The sequence below is a fragment of the Mustela erminea genome, chromosome 15 (genome assembly GCF_009829155.1).
Source record: "Mustela erminea isolate mMusErm1 chromosome 15, mMusErm1.Pri, whole genome shotgun sequence".
Taxonomy (NCBI): domain Eukaryota; kingdom Metazoa; phylum Chordata; class Mammalia; order Carnivora; family Mustelidae; genus Mustela; species Mustela erminea.
The window spans coordinates 10,071,774-10,093,223 of record NC_045628.1 but is presented as its reverse complement, the minus strand read 5'-3'; the positions used below and the strand labels follow the sequence as shown (position 1 = coordinate 10,093,223).

The 21,450-nt window shown below is 37.9% G+C and overlaps 1 protein-coding gene and 1 long non-coding RNA gene across 4 annotated transcripts in view; one reads left to right on the top strand and one right to left on the bottom strand.

Annotated features, from left to right (window-relative positions):
- NALCN (sodium leak channel, non-selective) overlaps nt 1-21,450 on the bottom strand; it is a 313,018-nt gene that overhangs the window by 144,192 nt on the left and 147,376 nt on the right. For all 3 annotated transcript variants that reach the window (XM_032314978.1, XM_032314979.1, XM_032314980.1), the window contains 2 exons: nt 13,805-13,972; nt 8,215-8,406 (listed from right to left, as the gene is read on the bottom strand). In XM_032314978.1, the coding sequence (XP_032170869.1) occupies nt 8,215-8,406; nt 13,805-13,972 (360 nt within the window). The remainder of the gene's footprint in view (nt 1-8,214; nt 8,407-13,804; nt 13,973-21,450) is intronic.
- LOC116574280 overlaps nt 6,412-21,450 on the top strand; it is a 45,203-nt gene continuing 30,164 nt past the window's right edge. The window contains exons 1-2 of the long non-coding RNA XR_004279187.1: nt 6,412-6,546; nt 9,079-9,250. This is a non-coding gene — a long non-coding RNA (uncharacterized LOC116574280). The remainder of the gene's footprint in view (nt 6,547-9,078; nt 9,251-21,450) is intronic.

Sequence of the window (21,450 nt, the reverse complement as noted above, 5' to 3'; positions counted from 1 at the left end):
CCACACAAATCAATTTAGGTTAAATGAAGAGCTAAATGTTGAAAGCAAAACACAGCCTGACAAGACCAAGTGTTGCTGAGTTGTGAAGCAGAGAACCTTCTCATGTACTGCTGTTGGCAGATACACTGGGGAAATGACACTGGAATGCAAGATAATCAATACCTGTTGAAGACGAGTTATCTTTATCCTAAGACTCAACACTTCTACTATTAGCTACATATCTACTATTAGCTACATATGAGCTACATATCCCCCCCCCCCGCAAACATCCACATGTGCAGAATTTCACGTGTGTACAAGTTCATTTGCAATGCTCAGAGAAGTGCTATTTGGAGTCACAAAATACGAGGAGCAAACATCCCAAACCTGATTGCATTAGTTTTGTATTTCTGTGTTAAAAGTGGTCACAAACTCAGCATCTTAAAACAATACCCATTTAATATACGTGGTTCCTGCAGGTTAGAGATGTGGGTACAGTGTAACTGGGTTCTCTGCTCAGGATCTCAGAAGTTGAAATCAAGGTGAAGTTTGGGCTGTGGTCTCATTTGGAGTTTCTTCAACCCCCATTCAGACTGTTCTCAGAATTCAGTTCCTATGGTTGCAGGACTGAGGATCCTGCATCCTTGAAGCACACAGCTCCTAATGGCTACCCTCAAGACCTAGCCACTTGGCCCTTGAACATGACAGCTTATTTCTTCAAAGCCAACAAGAGACTCTTGAAACAAATTCCTCTCCTAAGAACCCAGTACCACTAGTGTGTCAGGCACAACCAGCATAATTCCTTTTCGGTGGACTCAAATTAACTGATCAGTAGCATATTCACAGAAGTGAAATTCCATCATATTCATAAGTCCTGTCCAAACCCATGGAGAATTCACCTACTTGACAGAAGAATGGGAAAACAAATTGGAAGTGTTCATATGAATAGTACATTATAAATGTAATGCAATATATAGTTGTATATTAAACCAAAAGAGAAATAAATGTACATGTACATGTACCCATTGATAAATCTCACAAACATAATGTTGAGCAAAAAAAAGAAAAGGAATCAGCAGAAGAAACAGTACAGTTTGAGACTATACAAGGCAGGTTTAAATTACGCATAAAGATATGTGATTTTTAGTTGATGCTTCTATATGCACTAAAAGCATAAAGGAATGCACTAAGAACATTAAGTAGCAAATTCAAAAAAGTGTTTCTCCACAGGAAAGAGAAGTGAGTGATAAGGAAGGGACACTCAAGGCCTTGCAGACCAACTACTACTGTGCTTGTCAAGCCACAGAAGAATACGCTTTATTAGTCTTTACATCTCCTTGTGTGTCTGAAATATTCCATGAAAAATTAAGAATATGTGAAAGAATAAAACAAAAATTAATAAATATTGAACTAATAACTATACTTTTGAAGATAAACTACACCTTGAACTTATTAGAAATATAGTCAGACTGTATCTGGCCAAAAAAAAAAAAGAAAAAAAATTAAGGAGCAAGTTATTTATTTCAATTTCTCAGTAATTTGTTCAGTACAACTAAAGGCATGATTAGCCATTTTGGTGGTGAGAGAAGACAGAAATTAATTTGTAATTAAGTGTTTTATAGCATTTACTGCTTATATTGTATAACTGCTTTGGACATGATTTTATAAGTGAAAATTCAACAGAGCAAGTAATTAACATTTAAGAATGCAAATTAATTTTTTAAATTATGTTAAATCTTTAATTTAACATTAAAAAATGCAAGTTAAGAAAACATGAAATACACAATATATTAAAATTCAAGAACCTGTTCTTATAGACAGTAATGTATTGCTTATGAATTAGAAACTCCCCATTTGTAGAACTGGACAAGAAATGAGGCCTGTGTTTTATTCCATTAGTGGGAGAAGAAAAAGAATAAAAATATTCAGTTGGTGGAAGATGTACAGTGGATGTTTAAAAGCATTAGCTTGTGTCAGACAACTATAGAAAACACTCAACTTGTTTTGTCTTTGTTAAAGTCTGGTGGTTCTTGCCTGTCATTTGGGCCTTTTGACTGTACAGGCTGTTCCATCATGAGGAGTTAATCTAATTATTCTCCCTGTAATACAAGCTATTAGTCCCAACAAAACAAGGACTGGTGGGGGTGGATATCCTACCTCACAGCACGACTTGATCTTCTTTGGGATTTCTGCTTAGCAGTGATGTGTCTGTTTGGTCCAAATTAGAGAAAGTGATTGGTTGAGATGACAAAGTTGTTTTATTAAATTCTATCAACATACTCTCCTTTTTTCCCCATTAGCAAATTTCAAGCTTCTCTTCTCCATTTCATGGGACTGTCTGCTGAAGCTCCCTGGTGGTTTCTGCCCTCACTCTACTTCCTGATGATTTTGATCCCATGGCATCGGGGATTTGGGTAATCCCCACATTTGTGGTAAGTGCTTTGGGAAAGGAGAGCACAAAGCTGCCACCCTCCAGTTCTTGAGGTCTAGCAGAGGCAAGAAAAGCTTGCATAAATGTCGACGGTGTGTAACAGAAAGTGACGACCGTCGTAAAAAGAGGGAGAGCAGGACTCCACTCTGCGCCAGGCCCTAGGCTGGCTGCTTTGCAGATACTATGTGGGCCCAGATGCTGGGGCCCAGATGCTTCTGGTGGGAGAAATTAAACACAAGCCCTCCTCCTATCGCATGTCTATTTATACACATTTTTTGCACCAGACATGTAAAAGCTTTAGAGATGAGAAATGTGAGAGAGAAATCTTGACCAAACTCTGCGTCTGACCATTGTGGTGTTTTTGTAGCTGTTTCTCCAATAGCCATCGCTTCCCATGTGATTAATGGAAGCCAATTCTGCTGACTCCAATCATCTTGCCAATGATTCCTCTAGGGATGACCAAGTTACCCAATTCTGCCAATGACTGATGACAGAAAGTGGGGAAAGTAGAAAATGGTACTGGGAAAGGTGTCCTTGCTCCTAAAGAAGGAGACCTGGACAGAGATGACCCTCTTGTTCCTCAGGATTGTATTGCCAGTTCTGGAAATACTGCACCTGTTTTGCTAACACATGAAGACAACACATGGAGGAAGAAACTGCCGTAGTTTGCTTGGACTGCCTTAACAAAGTACCAAACTGAGTGGCTGAAAACAGGGGAATTAATTTTGTCACAGCTCAGCAGTGTGAAGTCAAAGTGTTGGCAAGATCATGCTCCCTCTGAAGGACTCTCCCAGCTTCTTCTAGCTTCAGATGATTGCCAGAAATCCCGGGAGGTCCTTGGTTAGTAGATGCCACCCCGGTCACATGGCTGCCTTCTCCATCTGTGTCTTCATATCATCTCCCCTCTGTGTATGTCTGTGCCTATGTCCAAATCTCCTCTCTTATACTGTCAGTCATACTGGGTCAGGGCCCATCCTCATGACCTCATTTTTACTTAGCACCTGTATTTCAAAATAAGGTCATTTTGGGTTACTTCAACATAACTTTTGGGGGCACATAATTCAACCCACAACTGAGACCATTTCAGTGAGAGATTCAGAATCTTGGCTTTCTGCCTAATGTACCTAGTCTTGAATTTTGTGAGAAATTTCCCAATTGTTCAAGTCAGTTGGAGTCAAGATTTCTGCCACTTTCTGCCAAAGTACTCTGACAGATTTATGCAAAGATTTCAGGTGGGATAAGGGTTTGGGTGATGGAGGGTAAAGTGGTTCCTTGAGGAACAGGCAGCAGTGGAAGAAAATATCTGGGATGTTGAACTTGATACAGTGTGGAAGGATCAGAGAAATTTGCTTTGGTCTAGCCTTGTCACTCATTCCTCCATGAAAGCCTGTTCACTAGCAAGTGTTGTGATAAGCACAAGGGCATTTGCTGAGAAAGACAGATGCCCTCTCTGCCTCTGAAAGATGTGGTAGGGGAAATCCTGAAATATGAGCCCAGAGAGGTAATTAGGGATAGAGAAAAAGAAAGATACGGAAAACCATATTAAAATATTTGTTATCTTGAGGAAAGGAGGACCTTGAAACATTTTAAACAGGAGGGTGCCATGAGACAGTTTAATTTTTGCTGTAAATGGAGAATGACTGATGGGCAGCTGAGGCAGGGAGAGCCATTAGGGAACTGGTGGAATAATGCATGTGAAGGGTCCCTTAGAATCTCTTCACCTTCAAGGATTTTAGGGAGTAGCTGGGGACTTTCAGGGTGACTGGAGCTCTGTCAGAGGGTCCATCAGCAGGTAGGCACTTAGTGTGCCCACGCTGCTGTTTGCTCTGCCCTCAAGATTCTCTTCTTGGAAAGTGGGTGGGGACATCACCTCTACGTGTCCATGTCAGGTCCTCTTAGAAGGTTTCATGGTCGGGGGGTTGCTGGACCCAAGATGTAATTAAGTCCAATTAAAAAGTGGTTTCTTATCTAGTCCTATTTCTCTAGGGAGAACATGCCACCTGGATGGCTGGGTCAGGATCTGGTTCAAGAAAGAGCCAAAGGAAGATTCTTCCCTGGGCACAAAGACTGAGGCTATTTTGTCAAGTCGGGCTGGACCTATCTCTGCTGGACTCTTCATGGCGGGTATTCTCCAGGCATCTCTCAAGTGTGCATGCAGTTGACTCTCCTGTACCCCATAGCTCTAAGTATGTGCAAGAAAGATCACATGATGAACTCCAAAGTAAAATGGAAACTTGAAGAACCAGCACTTATTTCTATCATCTTTACTTGAGTCTGGGCCATCTTGGAGGCTGGCTCCCAAACAACGATGTGCTGTGCGCTCTGGCTAATACCATAATTAACCAACCCACCTCAATACCCAACCACTGGATAATGAAGGAGATATTCTGTAAGAAGGGAAGGGGGTAAGACCCATAGGTGAGTATCCTAACAGAAATCTAACAATGACAGTCATGTGTTTTGGACCATCTCTTCTGATGATTTCCTATCAGCTAAGTAGCACCAATGGTTGGAGTTTTATGTGACTGGGAATGATAATGACTACTTTTTGTAGCTGCAATGTTTTTTAACATTTCTTGCAAAATTTGATTATTTTTCAAGGATTTAACTCGTAATTATGTTCATGTGCAAGGAAAAATGTACTCCTAGTCATTTCACACATTTAGGCTGTCAACCCTGTCAGCCGCAGAATCACTGATTAGGGGGCCCTGTAGTTGCTGGGCTGCTTTCATTAAGATGGTCAAAGTAATCAGGCAGAAAGACACAATTGAGTAATTGGAGACCTGAAAACATAATGCTACTTGATTACTATTATAGCTGGAAAATAGAGCAAATCCCAAGGGGCTAACTCAGATAGCTCTGAAGCAGCCTGGTCTTTCATACAGAATCTAAAATACTGGCCTCAAAGATATTACATAGGATATAAGATTTTTTAACAATGTGTTATTATTTATTTATTTATTTGACAGAAAGAGACACAGCGAGAGAGGGAACACAAGCAGGGGGAGCGGGAGAGGGAGAAGCAGACTCCCTCTGAGCAGGGAGCCCGATGTGGGGCTCAATTCCAGAACCCTGAGATCGTGACCTGAGCTGAAGGCAGGTGCGTAGTGACTGAGCCACCCAGGCGCCCCTAGAATATAACATTTGAAAAACGCTAAGTCCAGAGTGGGGTTGCTTTTGTTTATGATTCAATATGTACAATGCTATGGGCAAAATACTATTTTTACCTGGAGTTTAGATGTGAAAAAAATAAAAGCTCCAAGAATAATTTGGCCAGTGTCAAACAGCTGAAAAGTGCTGGAGGAGTGATAGGAAATCAGATCTCTAAGACAAGAAGTGCACACTATCTGCAATGCCTTCCTACACATGCCACAGCCCCAATACACAGCTTCACTATTCGAAAATTTTTGAAAATACCTAAAATATTTCTTTCTCTTTTTTGGGGGAGCTCATTTAATAGCAGAAATCCAATCTGACCCAAAACTTATTTATTGTCCTTATTTCTCTTTCTTTGTCCAAAGGTGGATGTTTTGCTAAAGAAGCACTAGTGTGTTGATGACAGGGTGCTGACTTAAACAATTCCGATCAATAAGGGGGTGATATCACCCTTATAGTAATTGGAATATTATGAACTCCAAAACCATCTGGCTCAAAGAGCTTTGGGGGAAGAGATAAAATCAGTAACGTGAGATTAGCGGAGATGGTAAAAGATGAAGACTTGAAATTAAGACAAGACTGTGTACATAAAGAATGGAACTAAGGGTGGTTTTCTTTTTAGGATCCCCTGTTTCATAGAACAATGGCTGACCCTTAGTGGACCTTCAAAACTGTGTGTTGAATTAACCTGGTCTCAGAGATGGACTGTGATAATGACAGTCTCAGTGTTTTTCTGAAAGTGGCATTCTGCAATTTTCATTTCCCCCATAAGGGGGCAGACTAAGAGAAAGTGGGCTTAGTGACGTCACTGTCATCTCTGTCTGCATCACACTCCACCCCCTCCCCCTGCACCCTCATCTCAGCAGGAACAGGTGAACTTCCTGCTGAAGAATCTGGCTCCAGGCCAACTGCATCCCCTGTGGCGTGACCACAGGCACTAGGAAGGTGTGTCTGGCGGGCTCATGAGGGAGGAGTTGGAGGTAAAAACTCGATAGCCCTCCATTCCAGGCCGCCATGCTTTTATGCACGGCCATATTCCTAGCCCAGGTGCTTCTAGTCCGAGGGTGCATCATCCAGGGGCCTCAACGGAGGCATCTTTCTCTATCCTTACTGCCACATCTGTGCTTTCCCACCTGACGGCTACCCCGTGCTGTTCAGTACTGTTCAGTGAATGCTGGGAGCCAGTGCTTATTTTGGCCTGTTATTTGCACAGTAAGTGACCAAAGACTCACTGTGACTTTAGATTTCGCTCGCTGTCCTATATCACCACCCAGACACAGGACAAGTAAACACTTATTTAAGACCAGTCTTTGTGCCAGGGCTCTGGACTCTTGTTTCTGGAAACTTTTGCCACTGTCCTCTGTGGCTCATACATCTTCAACCTCACCCTCTACTGGCTTTCTCAACAGCATTTAAACACAATCGCACTTTCATCCAACTTAAAATTTCCTTGGTCTTATGTCCTTCTCTCATTGACCTTTCCCTCTCCTCTAAATTCTGGAACAAGAATGGCTCACCTCAGACCTTTTGCATATGCTGTCCCCAACCTGGGACACTGTGTTGTTCCTTCACGTGGCTACCTACAACTGTTCTTTAGTAACTGCCTCCTTCGAGAAACCTTCTTGGATTTTTCCAGTCCTGGTTACAGCCCTTACCTCTGGGTTCCCAGAACACCTGAGCTTGCTTTTATCATGCTTCATGTTTACTAACAGGACATCCCCTTCAACTGAGAATTTCTTGAAGATAAGGGATATAGTTGTGTTTCTGTCCGAAGATCACCAAAATTGCCTGGTTGTTTATATGTACTCAACAAATGCTTGGTGATATGTAACAATTTAGCACAAGATTAAACAAACACCCAGGCTTTATTATTCTACAAGCTTGAGTATAGACACCTTTATCCTCAAAGATTATTGAAAAAAAAATGCATTACATCCTGTTGTAACCCCAAGATCATCCTTCCCATATAATAGGCTTTACTAGTTCAGCTTATGGTGAAAAAAATATATATATTTTGTCTTGGTCGTTATATTTTTTCATGTTTCTAAATCCAAATGGAGTTAAATTTCAGAATCCTTGATTAGAATTATATTTTCTATGAGTTCTGTTTATGAATTGATTGATTTTTAACTTCCTTCTTAGCCTAAGTGAATTCTAATGATAATGCAGCAGCGTGAACTGGACAATCTTCTATAGACATTTGAAATCTGAAGAGTTTATGAATTTTATTAAATTGGAAATCAAATCCCCCTTCTAGATTACATTTGTCATAAAAATATATGAATTATAAAACAGATTTTAAAATGGTAACTCTCACAGACACAAAAAACTATTTAAAAATTCTGTTCTATTTTCATCTATAGGTGCTAAGAGCCCTAGCTTTCATCTTGACTAGTTTCAGCATCTCATTCTATCAGACTATTTTCAGAATTTAAAGAACTGATGTATAACTTGACAATGCTGAAAAGGTGCTCAGATGCCGGCACCCTGCAGAAGAGACTATTTTAAATTTCAAAACTAAATTATTCCAAGTTATCAAAACTAGGACTGTGTTTCTGAACCACTCTTAAAGGGAAATTATTTTGATGTTAACCATTATTGTAAAAATAAGAAGGAGGAATTAAATTGGCTGCATTTTTCATTCTTACCCTTGGAAACGTTGTAAACCTGTCCAGTTCTTCAACAAAGCAGAACATCTGCAGACTAATTGCTGACATTACGATCAGGAGGCTGGCAGTAAATACAACCAAACTCCCCAGCTTTTTTCCAGGACCGAATATCTTATACACAAAGTCTTCTAGTGCTGGGGAAATCTTAATAAGTCGAACTACCCGAAGAACCTGTTGTGTGAGAGAAAAACATACGCACTTGATCATTTTTTTACACTGAATCTTAAATAACTTCACACTGAAACCTCATTTTTCACAGGACTTCGTAAAAATCGTACTTTTCCATTTGAGCAGCTATAGACAAAAAACAATACCATAACTAAGATCTCAGTTGAGCTCTTAGAGCTTGAGAGCCAGAACTCGACAGAACCCAAATGAATGTAAGAAAACTGAGGCATTTTGACATGCAATGGGGGAATTCAAAGTGCTATTACCTAAAACACGTTGATGAAATTAAAGTGATTTTTTTCCCCTAATGTTCAAATGTAGAAGAAAATGTTTAGCTCAATATTAGCTATATTAACACATAGAATAAAGCTTCCTATGTATTATCGTAGGTAAGACATTTTTTTAAAAGTCTATTAACAAGGAGTCTTTACTTATGCCTGAGACTGATACCCTAATATCCAACCTATCCTTCCTTTAAATAACAGAACTTTTGGCATTTTAGCCTAGCAAGTGGCTGGCTGGGACTTTAGACCACATTTTCCAGCCTCATTTGTGAGCTGTGGCCAGGGGACTGGGTTCATATTGATGGAATATGAAAGGAAGTAATATTTGCAACTTTTGGCCCATTGAAGTAAATTGGCTTGCCTTGGTTACTCTTTATGCCTTCCTTGGCAGGAAAATAGAAACAAATGGAGTAGTCCCTTTGGACCAGAAATAGAAGGCTTGTATGGAGTCGACAGATTCAATCCACCTCAATAGCTGGATTCCTGCATGACCACGTGGAGCAGAGCCACTGACTTTCCCTGGACACCACCAATTACTGGAGAGAAACAAACTTCTGTCTTATGTAAGACTTGTATTTTTGATCTTTGTTATATTTGCTTAGCTTGTCATCTAAACACACATATGCATGCTCAGGTGCTTTGCAAGTATAAAAATGCAACCCCCCCATAGCTGCTTATTAATTAATAAATTTGTTTGCTCACTCACTTTAACAAATATTGGTTATTATGTGCCAGACATTGTGTCAGACAAATAAGGTGCAATGCCTATAATTGCAAAGACAGTATAATACAAAGGCATAGCTTAATTTTTTTTTGTTTTGTTTTTACAAAGCATAGCTCTTAAGGGCATATTTATAAGATTAAAAGTATAAATTAGTGTATAATCCAAAATTGAAGTGTAAAGCACAGAAAAACAGAATTTCTTCCTTAAGTCTAAGATGTCAACATTTTTTTAATGTGCCTCTGAGAAGAAAAAGTGCTTTAATTAAACTGTGGCATACCACTGATTATAAGGCAAATCAAAGACTTAGAGATAAGAAACAGGAAAAGGAAAACTGTGATCTGGGCATAGATAAAATATGGTCAGTACAAATATAATAATATAACGTTGTCTAAGATGATTTGGTAAGAGCTGTAGGTGCCTGTGAAGTCTTCTTAGAAGAAAAAAAAATGAATAGTCTATTTTCAATATAGTAAAGAACAGGAAGTACTTTAAAACCTAGATTTTAATTTTTACACATATATATGTTTGTAATCTTCCAACATTCCTAGTTTCCTACAGTTTCTGATTTTCCTTTGGCAAATTATTCCTGCTCCACACTTGGTCCGTGAGGTCCAGAAGGGACTCCATGATGCCCACAATCTGGGCCTGAAGGGAATATTTACAACAACCTGAGTCATCCTTGGAACTTTTGTTGAATCTGTAACACATGGCATTTTTTATCCCCAATTGGCATTACTGTGAGCACCACGGAAGCCTTGAGCTTTGGGGAGCCATCTTTGATACTATATGGGGAAAGCATGCTTAATAATATGACACAGAAGAAAGGTGAGTAAATATACAGAGTCCCTATGATACCATTTTAGCTTCTGCACCATGCTGTACCTGAAGCCACATTACTCCCCTAGGACTTGGATTAACAGGAAACATTGATGATGAATTTTATCATTCTTATTGTCTACAGAATACAAATATAGCCACGTGGATAGGAAACTAAAGGACAAACATTTAAAGAAGTTGGAAAATGTATATATCCTTGTTAATTTTAATTCCTTCACACAATACTGAAAAAAAACAGAAAATTTCTGTGAAAAATCATATTGTTCCAAGTAAGCATTGTGCTATATACATGGTTAAGCTACCAGTCTTCCTGTTAGAATTTACCTATGTTTCCAAATCAGAACCTATGATACTCAGGCCATCTTTCCAAATGACAAGTGAATAGCTTTATCATAAGTGCTATTAAAATACTAACATTCACATAATATCCAGAATAACAATATGGAAAGATTTCACATTCTTACAGATTTTTTATTCTCAGACATAAATGATTCAGTATCTAATTGTTAACAGCTGAGTCCAGGCAAGTTTACAGGAACAATTTAACTGGCTTTATAGCTCAGCTTTTAATACGGCTTGTATTAAGATCATATTTAAAAGATTGTCGAAGTAATTTTGAGTCCTATCCCAAATCCTGATAAAACAGCATCTGCACATCTGTGCAACTTTGATAAATTAATATTTCATTAGCTGGAAGCAGAACTTAACATGACTTCAACATGGCCGATTTGATCAGCATTTTCAAAGGTGTAAGCCGCATCCCTGGAAAGGCAAAATCCTTATCAATGACTCTAGTTATGCCTTTTCATTTATTTGAGGATAAATATGCTTTTCACTGTGTTTATCCAATAAAACCTTTAGATTTTGCGTTCCTACAGATATGGAATAAAGTGAACCATACTCTGAAAGACAAGCACCATAGAACATTTTGTGGTTACTTCCAAAGCCCATTTTCCTGGTCATATTTCTAAGTCTGTATTTTCAAGATCTCTCTGTTAATTACAAGTGAGATACTTTAAAAATTGCCTGGCTAGGAATTTAGACTATAAAATTAAACTTCTTAGCAATGGGTTTCTGCCACTTGCTAGTTATGTGGTCTTGGGCAACTTTGGGATCTCAGTTTCATGTATGCTCTCTGTCTCACAGGACGGTGGTGAGTAACAAACAGCACAAGGCACTCAGCACGATGCCTGGCACATCGTAAACGCACAATAAATACTCACCAAGGTCATCAGGATTACGTGGGTATGTCAGAACCTTAGCATTTTGTGAAACTATTTCTTCCTACTGGACAATAGCGTGCTATACTCATTTCAGTCCAACCACACTGGCCTTTATTCTCTTCTTTAAACACATCAAACATGTTTTCACTTGAGGAAGGTGCCATGAGGTTTTCTTGGCTTATCCCTTCACTTCGTTTAGTCTCTGCTCAAAAGCGACTTCTCAAGAGAGGGCTGCCATGAGCAACTTACCTAAAATAGGCTCCACCCCCGCCCCATCCCCAGCCCTTATCCTTTTTGCCTTTGTTTCTCCTTTATAATATTTCCAGCACTTTCTTATGTGTACTTGTTTGTGAACTCTCTGCCCTCTAGAATGTAAGCTTCCTGAGGTGGGGCTTTTCCCTGCTTGTTCACTTCTGTCCTCCATATCTGGAACTGTGCCTGGAACATAGTAGGTGCTCAGTAAATATCAACTTGAGTAAATAGAGAATAACACCAATAACTGCTCTCAGAGATAACTGACACTATAAAGGGAATCATTTTGCACTAGACTGTTGACTTCACTTAAATATAAAAATGTGAAAATCACTAAAGGAAGACATACTGCCAACACAATGAAGAAAGGCCCAGTCAGATAAAAAGTCCAAGGACCCACAAGGGAGACCAGAGTGAGCCCATGAAGAGCTAATCTGCTCAGGACAGTGGGCTCTTATATGTGAATTTGCAAAAATCCTTGTGACACTAGAACTTCTCCATAGATCTATATTTTAACCATATAATAAGTGAGGTAGTGTCTAATAATTTCATTAGAAAAATATAAACATGGTCATGTATAGAGAGATACAAATGAAAATCCCTTAACCATTAACATAAATTAAATGATTTTAGATTATAATTCAGGATCAAAGACAACACTGAAGTTGCAAACTTCATTGACAGAATATTATTCAACTATGTCTCTATCTATAAAACGATTAGAACCATGCATACTAATTTTAGATATTTTGTGGAAAATAGACAAGTAGGAAAAAACTAGAGATAAATGAATCATGTCTCTAAGTAATCATAAATTCATGATAGTCATTACTATATTGTTAAATATGCATGTGACTTCCTAAGCTATTCCTCAAATGTTTACCATTTTAAAAGTTCCCATTTTTTCTCACAATTTCAAAATAAATATATTTGCATTAAAATTTTAATGTATTTCTAACTTTTCACTAAAAAGTTATCTGTGAGAAACTAGAGGAATTTTAATACCCTGGAAGTGTATGTATCCTTGTTGAAATAGGGATCCGGAGGGAAAAAACTGTGAGAGACTCTTAATCTCACAAAACAAACTGAGCGTTACTAGGGGTGGGGAGAGAGAGGGTGGTTGGGTTATGGACGTTGGGGAAGGTATGTGCTATGGTGAGTGCTGTGAAGTGTATAAACCTGGTGATTCACAGACCTATACCCCTAGGGCTAATAATACATTATATGTTAATAAAAAATAAAAAAAATTAAAAATAGGTACCATATTTTTCTTAATTTGGTTGACTTAATAAGTTTGTAAAAGATATCTTGTTGTTTTGATTAGCAGGTATGTTTCCTATAATCATCTACACTAATTATCAAATGCAGGTACTAAATGCTCTTGTTGATTTTGTAAAGCTAGACAGCAGCACCCAAAAGCATATAATGGCATGATTGGGAAGTACATTTCATATTGAGGGCTTTAAAAGTGCGTATATCTCTTGTCCTGGTCCCTTCCCTTATGATAACCAAGCCTACGGATATAACCCGACAAATGACAAGGGATTTATCTCCAAAGATGCTAATATGCTGAAGGCTTGACCCACGATATCCTCTGTGATTTCAGTATGTTTGGCAGTGATTACTAGAGGCCCAGCTTTTCACCCATGTTTGTAGGATATTTGTTACCATTTTTGTGAATTATGTTTTCATGTCCTTTCCTGAGGTACCAGAAGTATAGAGATTCAAGTTGTAATTTGGCAGCTGAAATTAAAATTTCTCTGAAAATAACAGCTTTGGAATTGCCAATAAATAAAATTAGTGAAGTTGGAATGCACTTTTTTTTCATCTAAGGAGAAAATTTCATCTAAAATATCTCCCTTTATTATTGTGCATTTTTAGAAGTTTGAAATACAATGATAATTTATGAATGCACTATTTTTGGTATTGAAGATGTCACTGGGTTTACCTCAAGTTTGTGTTTATTCTATAATAATTATATATAACCATTTAACACAATTCTGTATAGTTCTTATAATGTGACTGGTATTTTCTCTGGAAAGAAAACAATTCTACAGACAAGCAGACATTCCCCATATTACCTGAAAGTAGGTGAACTGAGAATGATAAAGATCTGGATATACATGGAGAGTAGTTCCAATTACGAGTAGTAGTTCAAATTTGTGGAGAGATGAGCTAATATATCCAGTAAATCCCAAACACCATATCTTCAGAAGTGCTTCCAAATCAAAAAGTACTGTAAAAGCCACCTGGAGAAACAAAGAGACAGTGAAATTGGAACCTAAAATTATAATTTATTTCAAAATATTTTATACATGTGCTAGTATTTGAATTTCAGCAGCTATTACATAAAATGAAAAGCCCACAAGGATCTAGAGTGATGTGTTAAAAAAAATGGTTTTGAAAAACACCAACAGACCGTAGCAGACCAAATACAACTTGAGCAATCCATGAAATGTGTTAACTTGTTAAATGTTTGTAAGTGTTATTTTTTATTACCCACTATTTGATATTTATTTAAAAGCTATTTAATTGAATATTGTATATGCAGAAAGGCTGCATTTTTCCATAAGTTATATTTTCTAAAGACAGTTTCTATAATGCACATGGTATGTTGTAAAATTATTTACATATTACTAAGCATCCGTGAACTAAAATAAAAAAGGGTAGATCTCATTATGGGACCACATAAATGAGCAAAGAAATATGGATTATATATCAAGCAATTTACGTGTGTGTGTATATATACACACACACATAAATTAATATATTAATATGATTTATGTCTGCATTATTAAGAAAATTAACAATGAATATTAATATATTAATAAATGAGTACTACAACCTTTTAATATATCGCATTAATTCTATGAACTTGCTATTACAAATATCAATGTTATAAAATACACTTATAAACACAGCATATTATTTTTCCTTTACTTGTCCCATGGGTAAGAATACTCATTTTATAAAGAAGTTTGCAACTGGAATTAAAGTGTGTAATGTAAAATTAACTTCTAATTAAAGAGCACAAAAATGAGTGCTAGAATTAGTCAAACATATCCCTTTGAGAAGATACCAGATGATTTAATGGAAAATAGGAACAGAGGAGTGCTTCCCTCTTTTTTTCTAGGCCAACATAGACTCGCAGAAGGGATTTTTTTCCCCACTCATATTACATAATAAAGTCCATATTTGAAAAACCTACAGGTAACATTCTATTCAATGGTGAAAAACTGAGAACTTTCTTCTAAGATGAGTAACAAGACAGTGATGTCCGTTTTCTTTTACTCAACATAGTACTGGAAGTCTGAGCCACAGCAATCAGGCAAGCAAAAGAAATCAAAAGCATACAGACTGGTAAGGACTAAGTAATAATAACTAGAACAAACAATCTTCAAGTTTATATGGAACCACAAAAGACCCTGAATAGTCAAAGCAATCTTGAAAAACTGGAAGAAACTGGGAGGTATCACAACCCCAGATTTCAAGATATTCAATAAAGCTGTAGTAATCAAAACAGTATGATATTGGCACAAAAACAAACGCATAGATCAATAGAGAGCCCAGAAGTAAATCCATGATTATATAGTTAATAAATCTATGACAAAAGATTAAATATGCAATGTAAAAAGATAGTCTCTTTTCAACAACCCCACTGGTGTTGGGAAAATTGGACAGTTCCCACATTAGGTGCAATATTTACAATTTTTATATCTTCTTATTGAATTGTTCCCTTTATGATTATATTGTGTCCTTCTTTGTCTCTTGTCTCTTGTTACTTTTTGTTTTAAAGTCTATTTTGTCCAATATAAGGATCACTATCCCAGCTTCTTTTTCACCGCCATTTGCGTGATAAATGCTTTTCTATCCCTTTACTTTTGATCTATCTGAAGTGAGTCTCTTATAGGCAGCATATAAATGGGTCTTGCTTTTTAATCTATGCCGTCATGCTATGTCTTTTGATTGGAGCATTTAGTCCATTTACTTTCAAAGTAATTATTGATAGAAATGTATTTATTGCCATTTTGTTACTTGTTTTATGGTTGTTTTTGTAGCTCTTCTCTGTTCCTTTCTTTTCTTGCTCTTTTCTCTCAGAGTTTGCTGGCTTTTTAAAATGATATATTTGGAGTCCTCTTTATTTTTTGCATATCTATTCCTGGCTTTTAATTTTTGGTTACCAATCGGTTTGCATCTAACATCTTAGGAATTTATTACATTGATGGTTCATTAAGGTTGAACCCATTCTTTTTTTTTTTTTTTAATTTAAGTTCAATTAGCCAGCATAGAGTACATCATTTTGATGCAGTGTTCAATGATTTTTTAGTTGTGTATAACACTCAGTGCTCATCAAATCACATGCCCTCCTTAACACCCACCACCCAGTTACTCCACTCCTTTCTGTAACCCTCAGTTTGTCTCCTGGAGTCAAGAATCTCTGCTGGTTTTTCTCCCTCTCTGATTTCTTCCCGTTCAGTTTTCGCTCCCTTCCTCTTGAACACATTCTTTACTCCTCTCCCCTCCGTATTTTTAGGTGTATGTGTCAAATTTGACATCCTTTTATTTTATGAATCTCTTGACCAATTTTTATAGATACTTAAATTTACTGCTTTTGTGTTTCTTGCTCCTCTTGCTCTTACTTATGGTCTTATTTTCCACTCAAAGCCTCCCTTTTAACACTTCCGGTATAGCTGGTTTAATGGTCATGAATTCCTTTAGCTTTTGTTCGTCTCAGAAAATCTTTATCTCTCCTTCTATTCTGAATGATAGCCTTATTGGATAGAGTATTCTTGGCTGCAGGTTTTTTCTTTCAGCACTTTAAAAATATTATGACACTTTCTTCTGGCCTGAAAAATTTCTGCTGAAAAATAATCTGATAACCTTATAGGGTTTCCCCTTGATGTAACAGATTTCTTTTCTCTTGCTGATTTTAAAATTCTCTGTCACTACTTATTGCTATTTTAATTACCATGTACCTTGTTGTGGACCTCCTTGGTTGATTTTGTGGAGAGCTCTCTGTGTCTCCCAAATCTGGATTTCTGTTTCTTTCTCCAAATTTGAGAAGTTCTCAGCTACTTTTTCTTCAAATAAATTTTCTGTCCCCATTTCTCTTTCTTCTACTGCAATCTAATTTCTAATTAATCTAATTTCTATTTAATCTAATTTCTATCTAATGCAAATACTATTATAATTAATGATGTCGCTGAATTCCCTTTTTTCATTTTTTAAAAATTTTACAAGATTTTATTTATTTATTTGACAGAGAGAGATCACAAATAGGCAGAGAGGCAGGCAGAGGGGGAGGGGGAAGTAGGCTCCCTGCCAAGCAGAGAGCCCGATGTAGGGCTCAATCCCAGGACCCTGAGTTCATGACCTGAGCCAAAGACACAGAGGCTTAACCCACTGAGTCACCCAGGCGCCCCATCTTCATTTATTATTATTATTATTTTGTCTCTCTCTTCTGTTCAGCTTGATTGCTTTACATTACTCTTTTTCAAATTGCTGATTCATTCTTCTGCTTCTTCTAGTCTATTTTTTCTATTTGGTTTATTTTAAATTTTAGTTATTGAGTTCTTCATTTCTGATTGGCTCTTTGTCACATTTTCTTTCTCTTTATTAAGGGCCTCCGTGACATTCTCCACTCTTTTCTCAAGTTCAGTAAGTATCTGTATGACCATTACTTTAAATTCTCTATTAGGGATATTACTTATCTTCATTTCATTTAATTATTTTGCTGTAATTTTGTCCTGTTCTTTCATTTGGGACATATTCCTCTGTATCCTCATTTTGCCTAATTCTCTGTATCTGCTTCTGTCTTAGAAAAGTTAGCTATATCTCCTGCTCTTAAAAGTAGTGACCTTATAAAGAAGAGTTTCTGTAGTGCCCTGCAGTGCAATGTTCCTGCTCACCAGAACTTGGTGCTTCAAGTCTGTCTCTTATGTTATTGTGTGTGCCCTAGTGTTATGGCTGAGCTTCTTTTGCTCTCAGTGCTGTTGTCTGCAATCATTCTCTTTGCCTATTTTGGGCAGGGTTTAGTCCCTGTGTTGTCAATATGCTAGTCTGGGGCTGCCTAAGGCTTGAGTTGAGTCAGACTAGGCATTTTCCAGAGATGCAGTAGCACCAAACTGTAGGGTAGTTACCCTGTGTTGGCCCCTGAGAACATTCCATTGGTGGTTGGGGCCAGTAGTCAGACAAGAATGTTTGTCCCCAACCTACTACTGGTGTCATAGTTGGACTGATGTGTGTGTCCTTCCCCTCTCCCTGTGGTAGGAGTCTCTTTGGGGTGATGCTGACCCCTGTGGGGCTGCTTACATACTGCCAGGCTTGTAGCATTGATTGATGGGCTTTGGTCAAGTGTGTACTGAAAGGGCAGGTCTGCAGGAGAATGCTTGGGTGTGACATACTGTTAGCAAATTAGGTGGTTAGTGTTGTTCCCATGTTGGTTCCCACAGGTGTGTAAGTGTCTAGGCTGGGGGTGGGGAGGGAATTGCACCTGCCATCTCTTTTGTTCTTGAAGTCCCCCAAGGACCCCTGGCCCTCTAGCACATGCTCTAAGATTAATACACAAATCTCCCTCCCATAAATCCCACGTGCTTTTCAAACTGCTCTATCTCCCTCCTGCCCATGGATAGTCAGTCCTTCAGGTTAATTTAGCTATCAACCGTATCTCCGAGGCTCTTCTTGCCCTCTTCAATGTGGTATCTTTTCTCCATGTAGTTGTGAAGAGTCTGTTCTGCCAGTCCTCAGGTTGTTTTCTGGATTATTTACACTGATGTGGCTGTTACTTAGTTGTGTCTTTGAGACGTGGTGAATTTAGGGTCCCCCTACTCTGCCATCTTACCCAGAAGTCTTCAATGTTTATTTGGTTCAACATTTTCCTTACTGATTTATTGAAGGGTTGGATTTCCTTGATTAGGAATCATCAGGAAAAATGGTTAAACATTTTTCCACTTCTAAAACAAGATTGCACTAACTATCCTTACACAATATCAGTATTTTATTGGGCTTTTGTATCTACATATACATTCTCAAAGCTGGCATTCCTGGGGCAAAGGACAGGTTTGCATGTTTAAAATTGTAGAAAATATTAAGGGATTACTTTCAAAATGTTTAAGTCTTTTGCCTTCTAGCAAGATAGGAAAGGGTTTCTTGTCCTAAATCTATGCTATCACCAGATGTAATGGAACTTAATCAAACTAACTTATCTGTTCATATGTGTATTGATCATTTAGATTTTTCCTTTTAAAACAATTTTCCTGTTCATAACCATGCCAATTTTCTATGGTGGTGTTTTGTCTTTCTTATCAGTGTTCAGAGTTGCTGATATTAAGGACATTAATCTTTGTCTGCTATATGAACTGCAAATATTTTTTCCCTAGTCAATAGTTTGATTTTTAACTTTGGTGGCAGCAGCTCTACTACAACCACTTTAAATTTTATTTGGTCACATGTTTCTACCTTTATCTTTTTAAACTTCTTCTTTACCTTTTAAAGCAAAATAGGACTTTAGGAGGACTATTACTGAGTCTTCTTATCCAAAAAAAACAGTTTTTCTATTTATTTGGATGATATTCTTTAATAAAAATTTCCCCCATAATGATGTTATTGTTAGCTTGTGAAATTTATTTCTATGACTTTAATAGTCTGATAACTAACATAAATGCATTTTTAACCCTTTTTATTTCTATTTATTTATTTATTTACCATTTCCACCTAGTTAGTTCCAGTGGAGTAAAAAGGCTATTGATTTTTCTATAATGATTTTCTATACCCACCTTACTACATTCTTCTAATATTTTAAATAATACCTCCTGGGTTTTATAGAAATATGTACATTTCACCTACAAATGAAGATAAGATTTTTTTCAAGACTTCTTTAGGAGTTAATTGTATTAATTCACTAGCTATAATGCTATTTCTGTATTATAATACAGTTATAATACAAAATTGACAGTAAGAGAGATCCCTAATTTGCTCCTATTTTCTTTTTTTTTTTTTTTTTATTTTTTATTTCCAGCATAACAGTATTCATTATTTTTGCACCACACCCCGTGCTCCATGCAATCCGTGCCCTCTATAATACCCACCACCTGGTACCCCAACCTCCCACCCCCCGTCCCTTCAAAACCCTCAGATTGTTTTTCAGAGTCCATAGTCTCTCATGGTTCACCTCCCCTTCCAATTTCCCCCAACTCCCTTCTCCACTCTAAGTCCCCATGTCCTCCATGCTATTTGTTATGCTCCACAAATAAGTGAAACCATATGATAATTGACTCTCTCTGCTTGACTTATTTCACTCAGCATAATCTCTTCCAGTCCCGTCCATGTTGCTACAAAAGTTGGGTATTCATCCTTTCTGATGGAGGCATAATACTCTATCCCCAGGGGTACAGGTCTGTGAATCACCAGGTTTACACACTTCACAGCACTCACCAAAGCACATACCCTCCCCAATGTCCATAATCCCACCCCCTTCTCCCAAACCCCCTCCCCCCAGCAACCCTCAGTTTGTTTTGTGAGATTAAAAGTCACTTATGGTTTGTCTCCCTCCCAATCCCATCTTGTTTCATTTATTCTTCTCCTACCCACTTAAGCCCCCATGTTGCATCACCACTTCCTCATATCAGGGAGATCATATGATAGTTGTCTTTCTCTGCTTGACTTATTTCGCTAAGCATGATACGCTCCAGTTCCATCCATGTTGTCGCAAATGACAAGATTTCATTTCTTTTGATGGCTGCATAGTATTCCATTGTGTATATATACCACATCTTCTTGATCCATTCATCTGTTGATGGACATCTAGGTTCTTTCCATAGTTTGGCTATTGTGGACATTGCTGCTATAAACATTCGGGTGCATGTGCCCCTTTGGATCACTACGCTTGTATCCTTAGGGTAAATACCCAATAGTGCAATTGCTGGGTCATAGGGCAGTTCTATTTTCAACATTTTGAGGAACCTCCATGCTGTTTTCCAGAGTGGCTGCACCAGCTTGCATTCCCACCAACAGTGTAGGAGGGTTCCCCTTTCTCCGCATCCTCGCCAGCATCTGTCATTTCCTGACTTGTTGATTTTAGCCATTCTGACTGGTGTGAGGTGATATCTCATCGTGGTTTTGATTTGTATTTCCCTGATGCCGAGTGATATGGAGCACTTTTTCATTTGTCTGTTGGCCATCTGGATGTCTTCTTTGCAGAAATGTCTGTTCATGTCCTCTGCCCATTTCTTGATTGGATTATTTGTTCTTTGGGTGTTGAGTTTGCTAAGTTCTTTATAGATTCTGGACACTAGTCCTTTATCTGATATGTCGTTGGCAAATATCTTCTCCCATTCTGTCAGTTGTCTTTTGATTTTGTTCACTGTTTCCTTTGCTGTGCAAAAGCTTTTGATCTTGATGAAATCCCAATAGTTCATTTTTGCCCTTGCTTCCCTTGCCTTTTGCGTTGTTCCTAGGAAGATGTTGCTGCGGCAGAGGTCAAAGAGGTTGCTGCCTGTGTTCTCCTCAAGGATTTTGATGGATTCCTTTCGCACATTGAGGTCCTTCATCCATTTTGAGTCTATTTTTGTGTGTGGTGTAAGGAAATGGTCCAATTTCATTTTTCTGCATGTGGCTGTCCAATTTTCCCAGCACCATTTATTGAAGAGGCTGTCTTTTTGCCATTGGACATTCTTTCCTGCTTTGTCGAAGATTAGTTGACCATAGAGTTGAGGGTCTATTTCTGGGC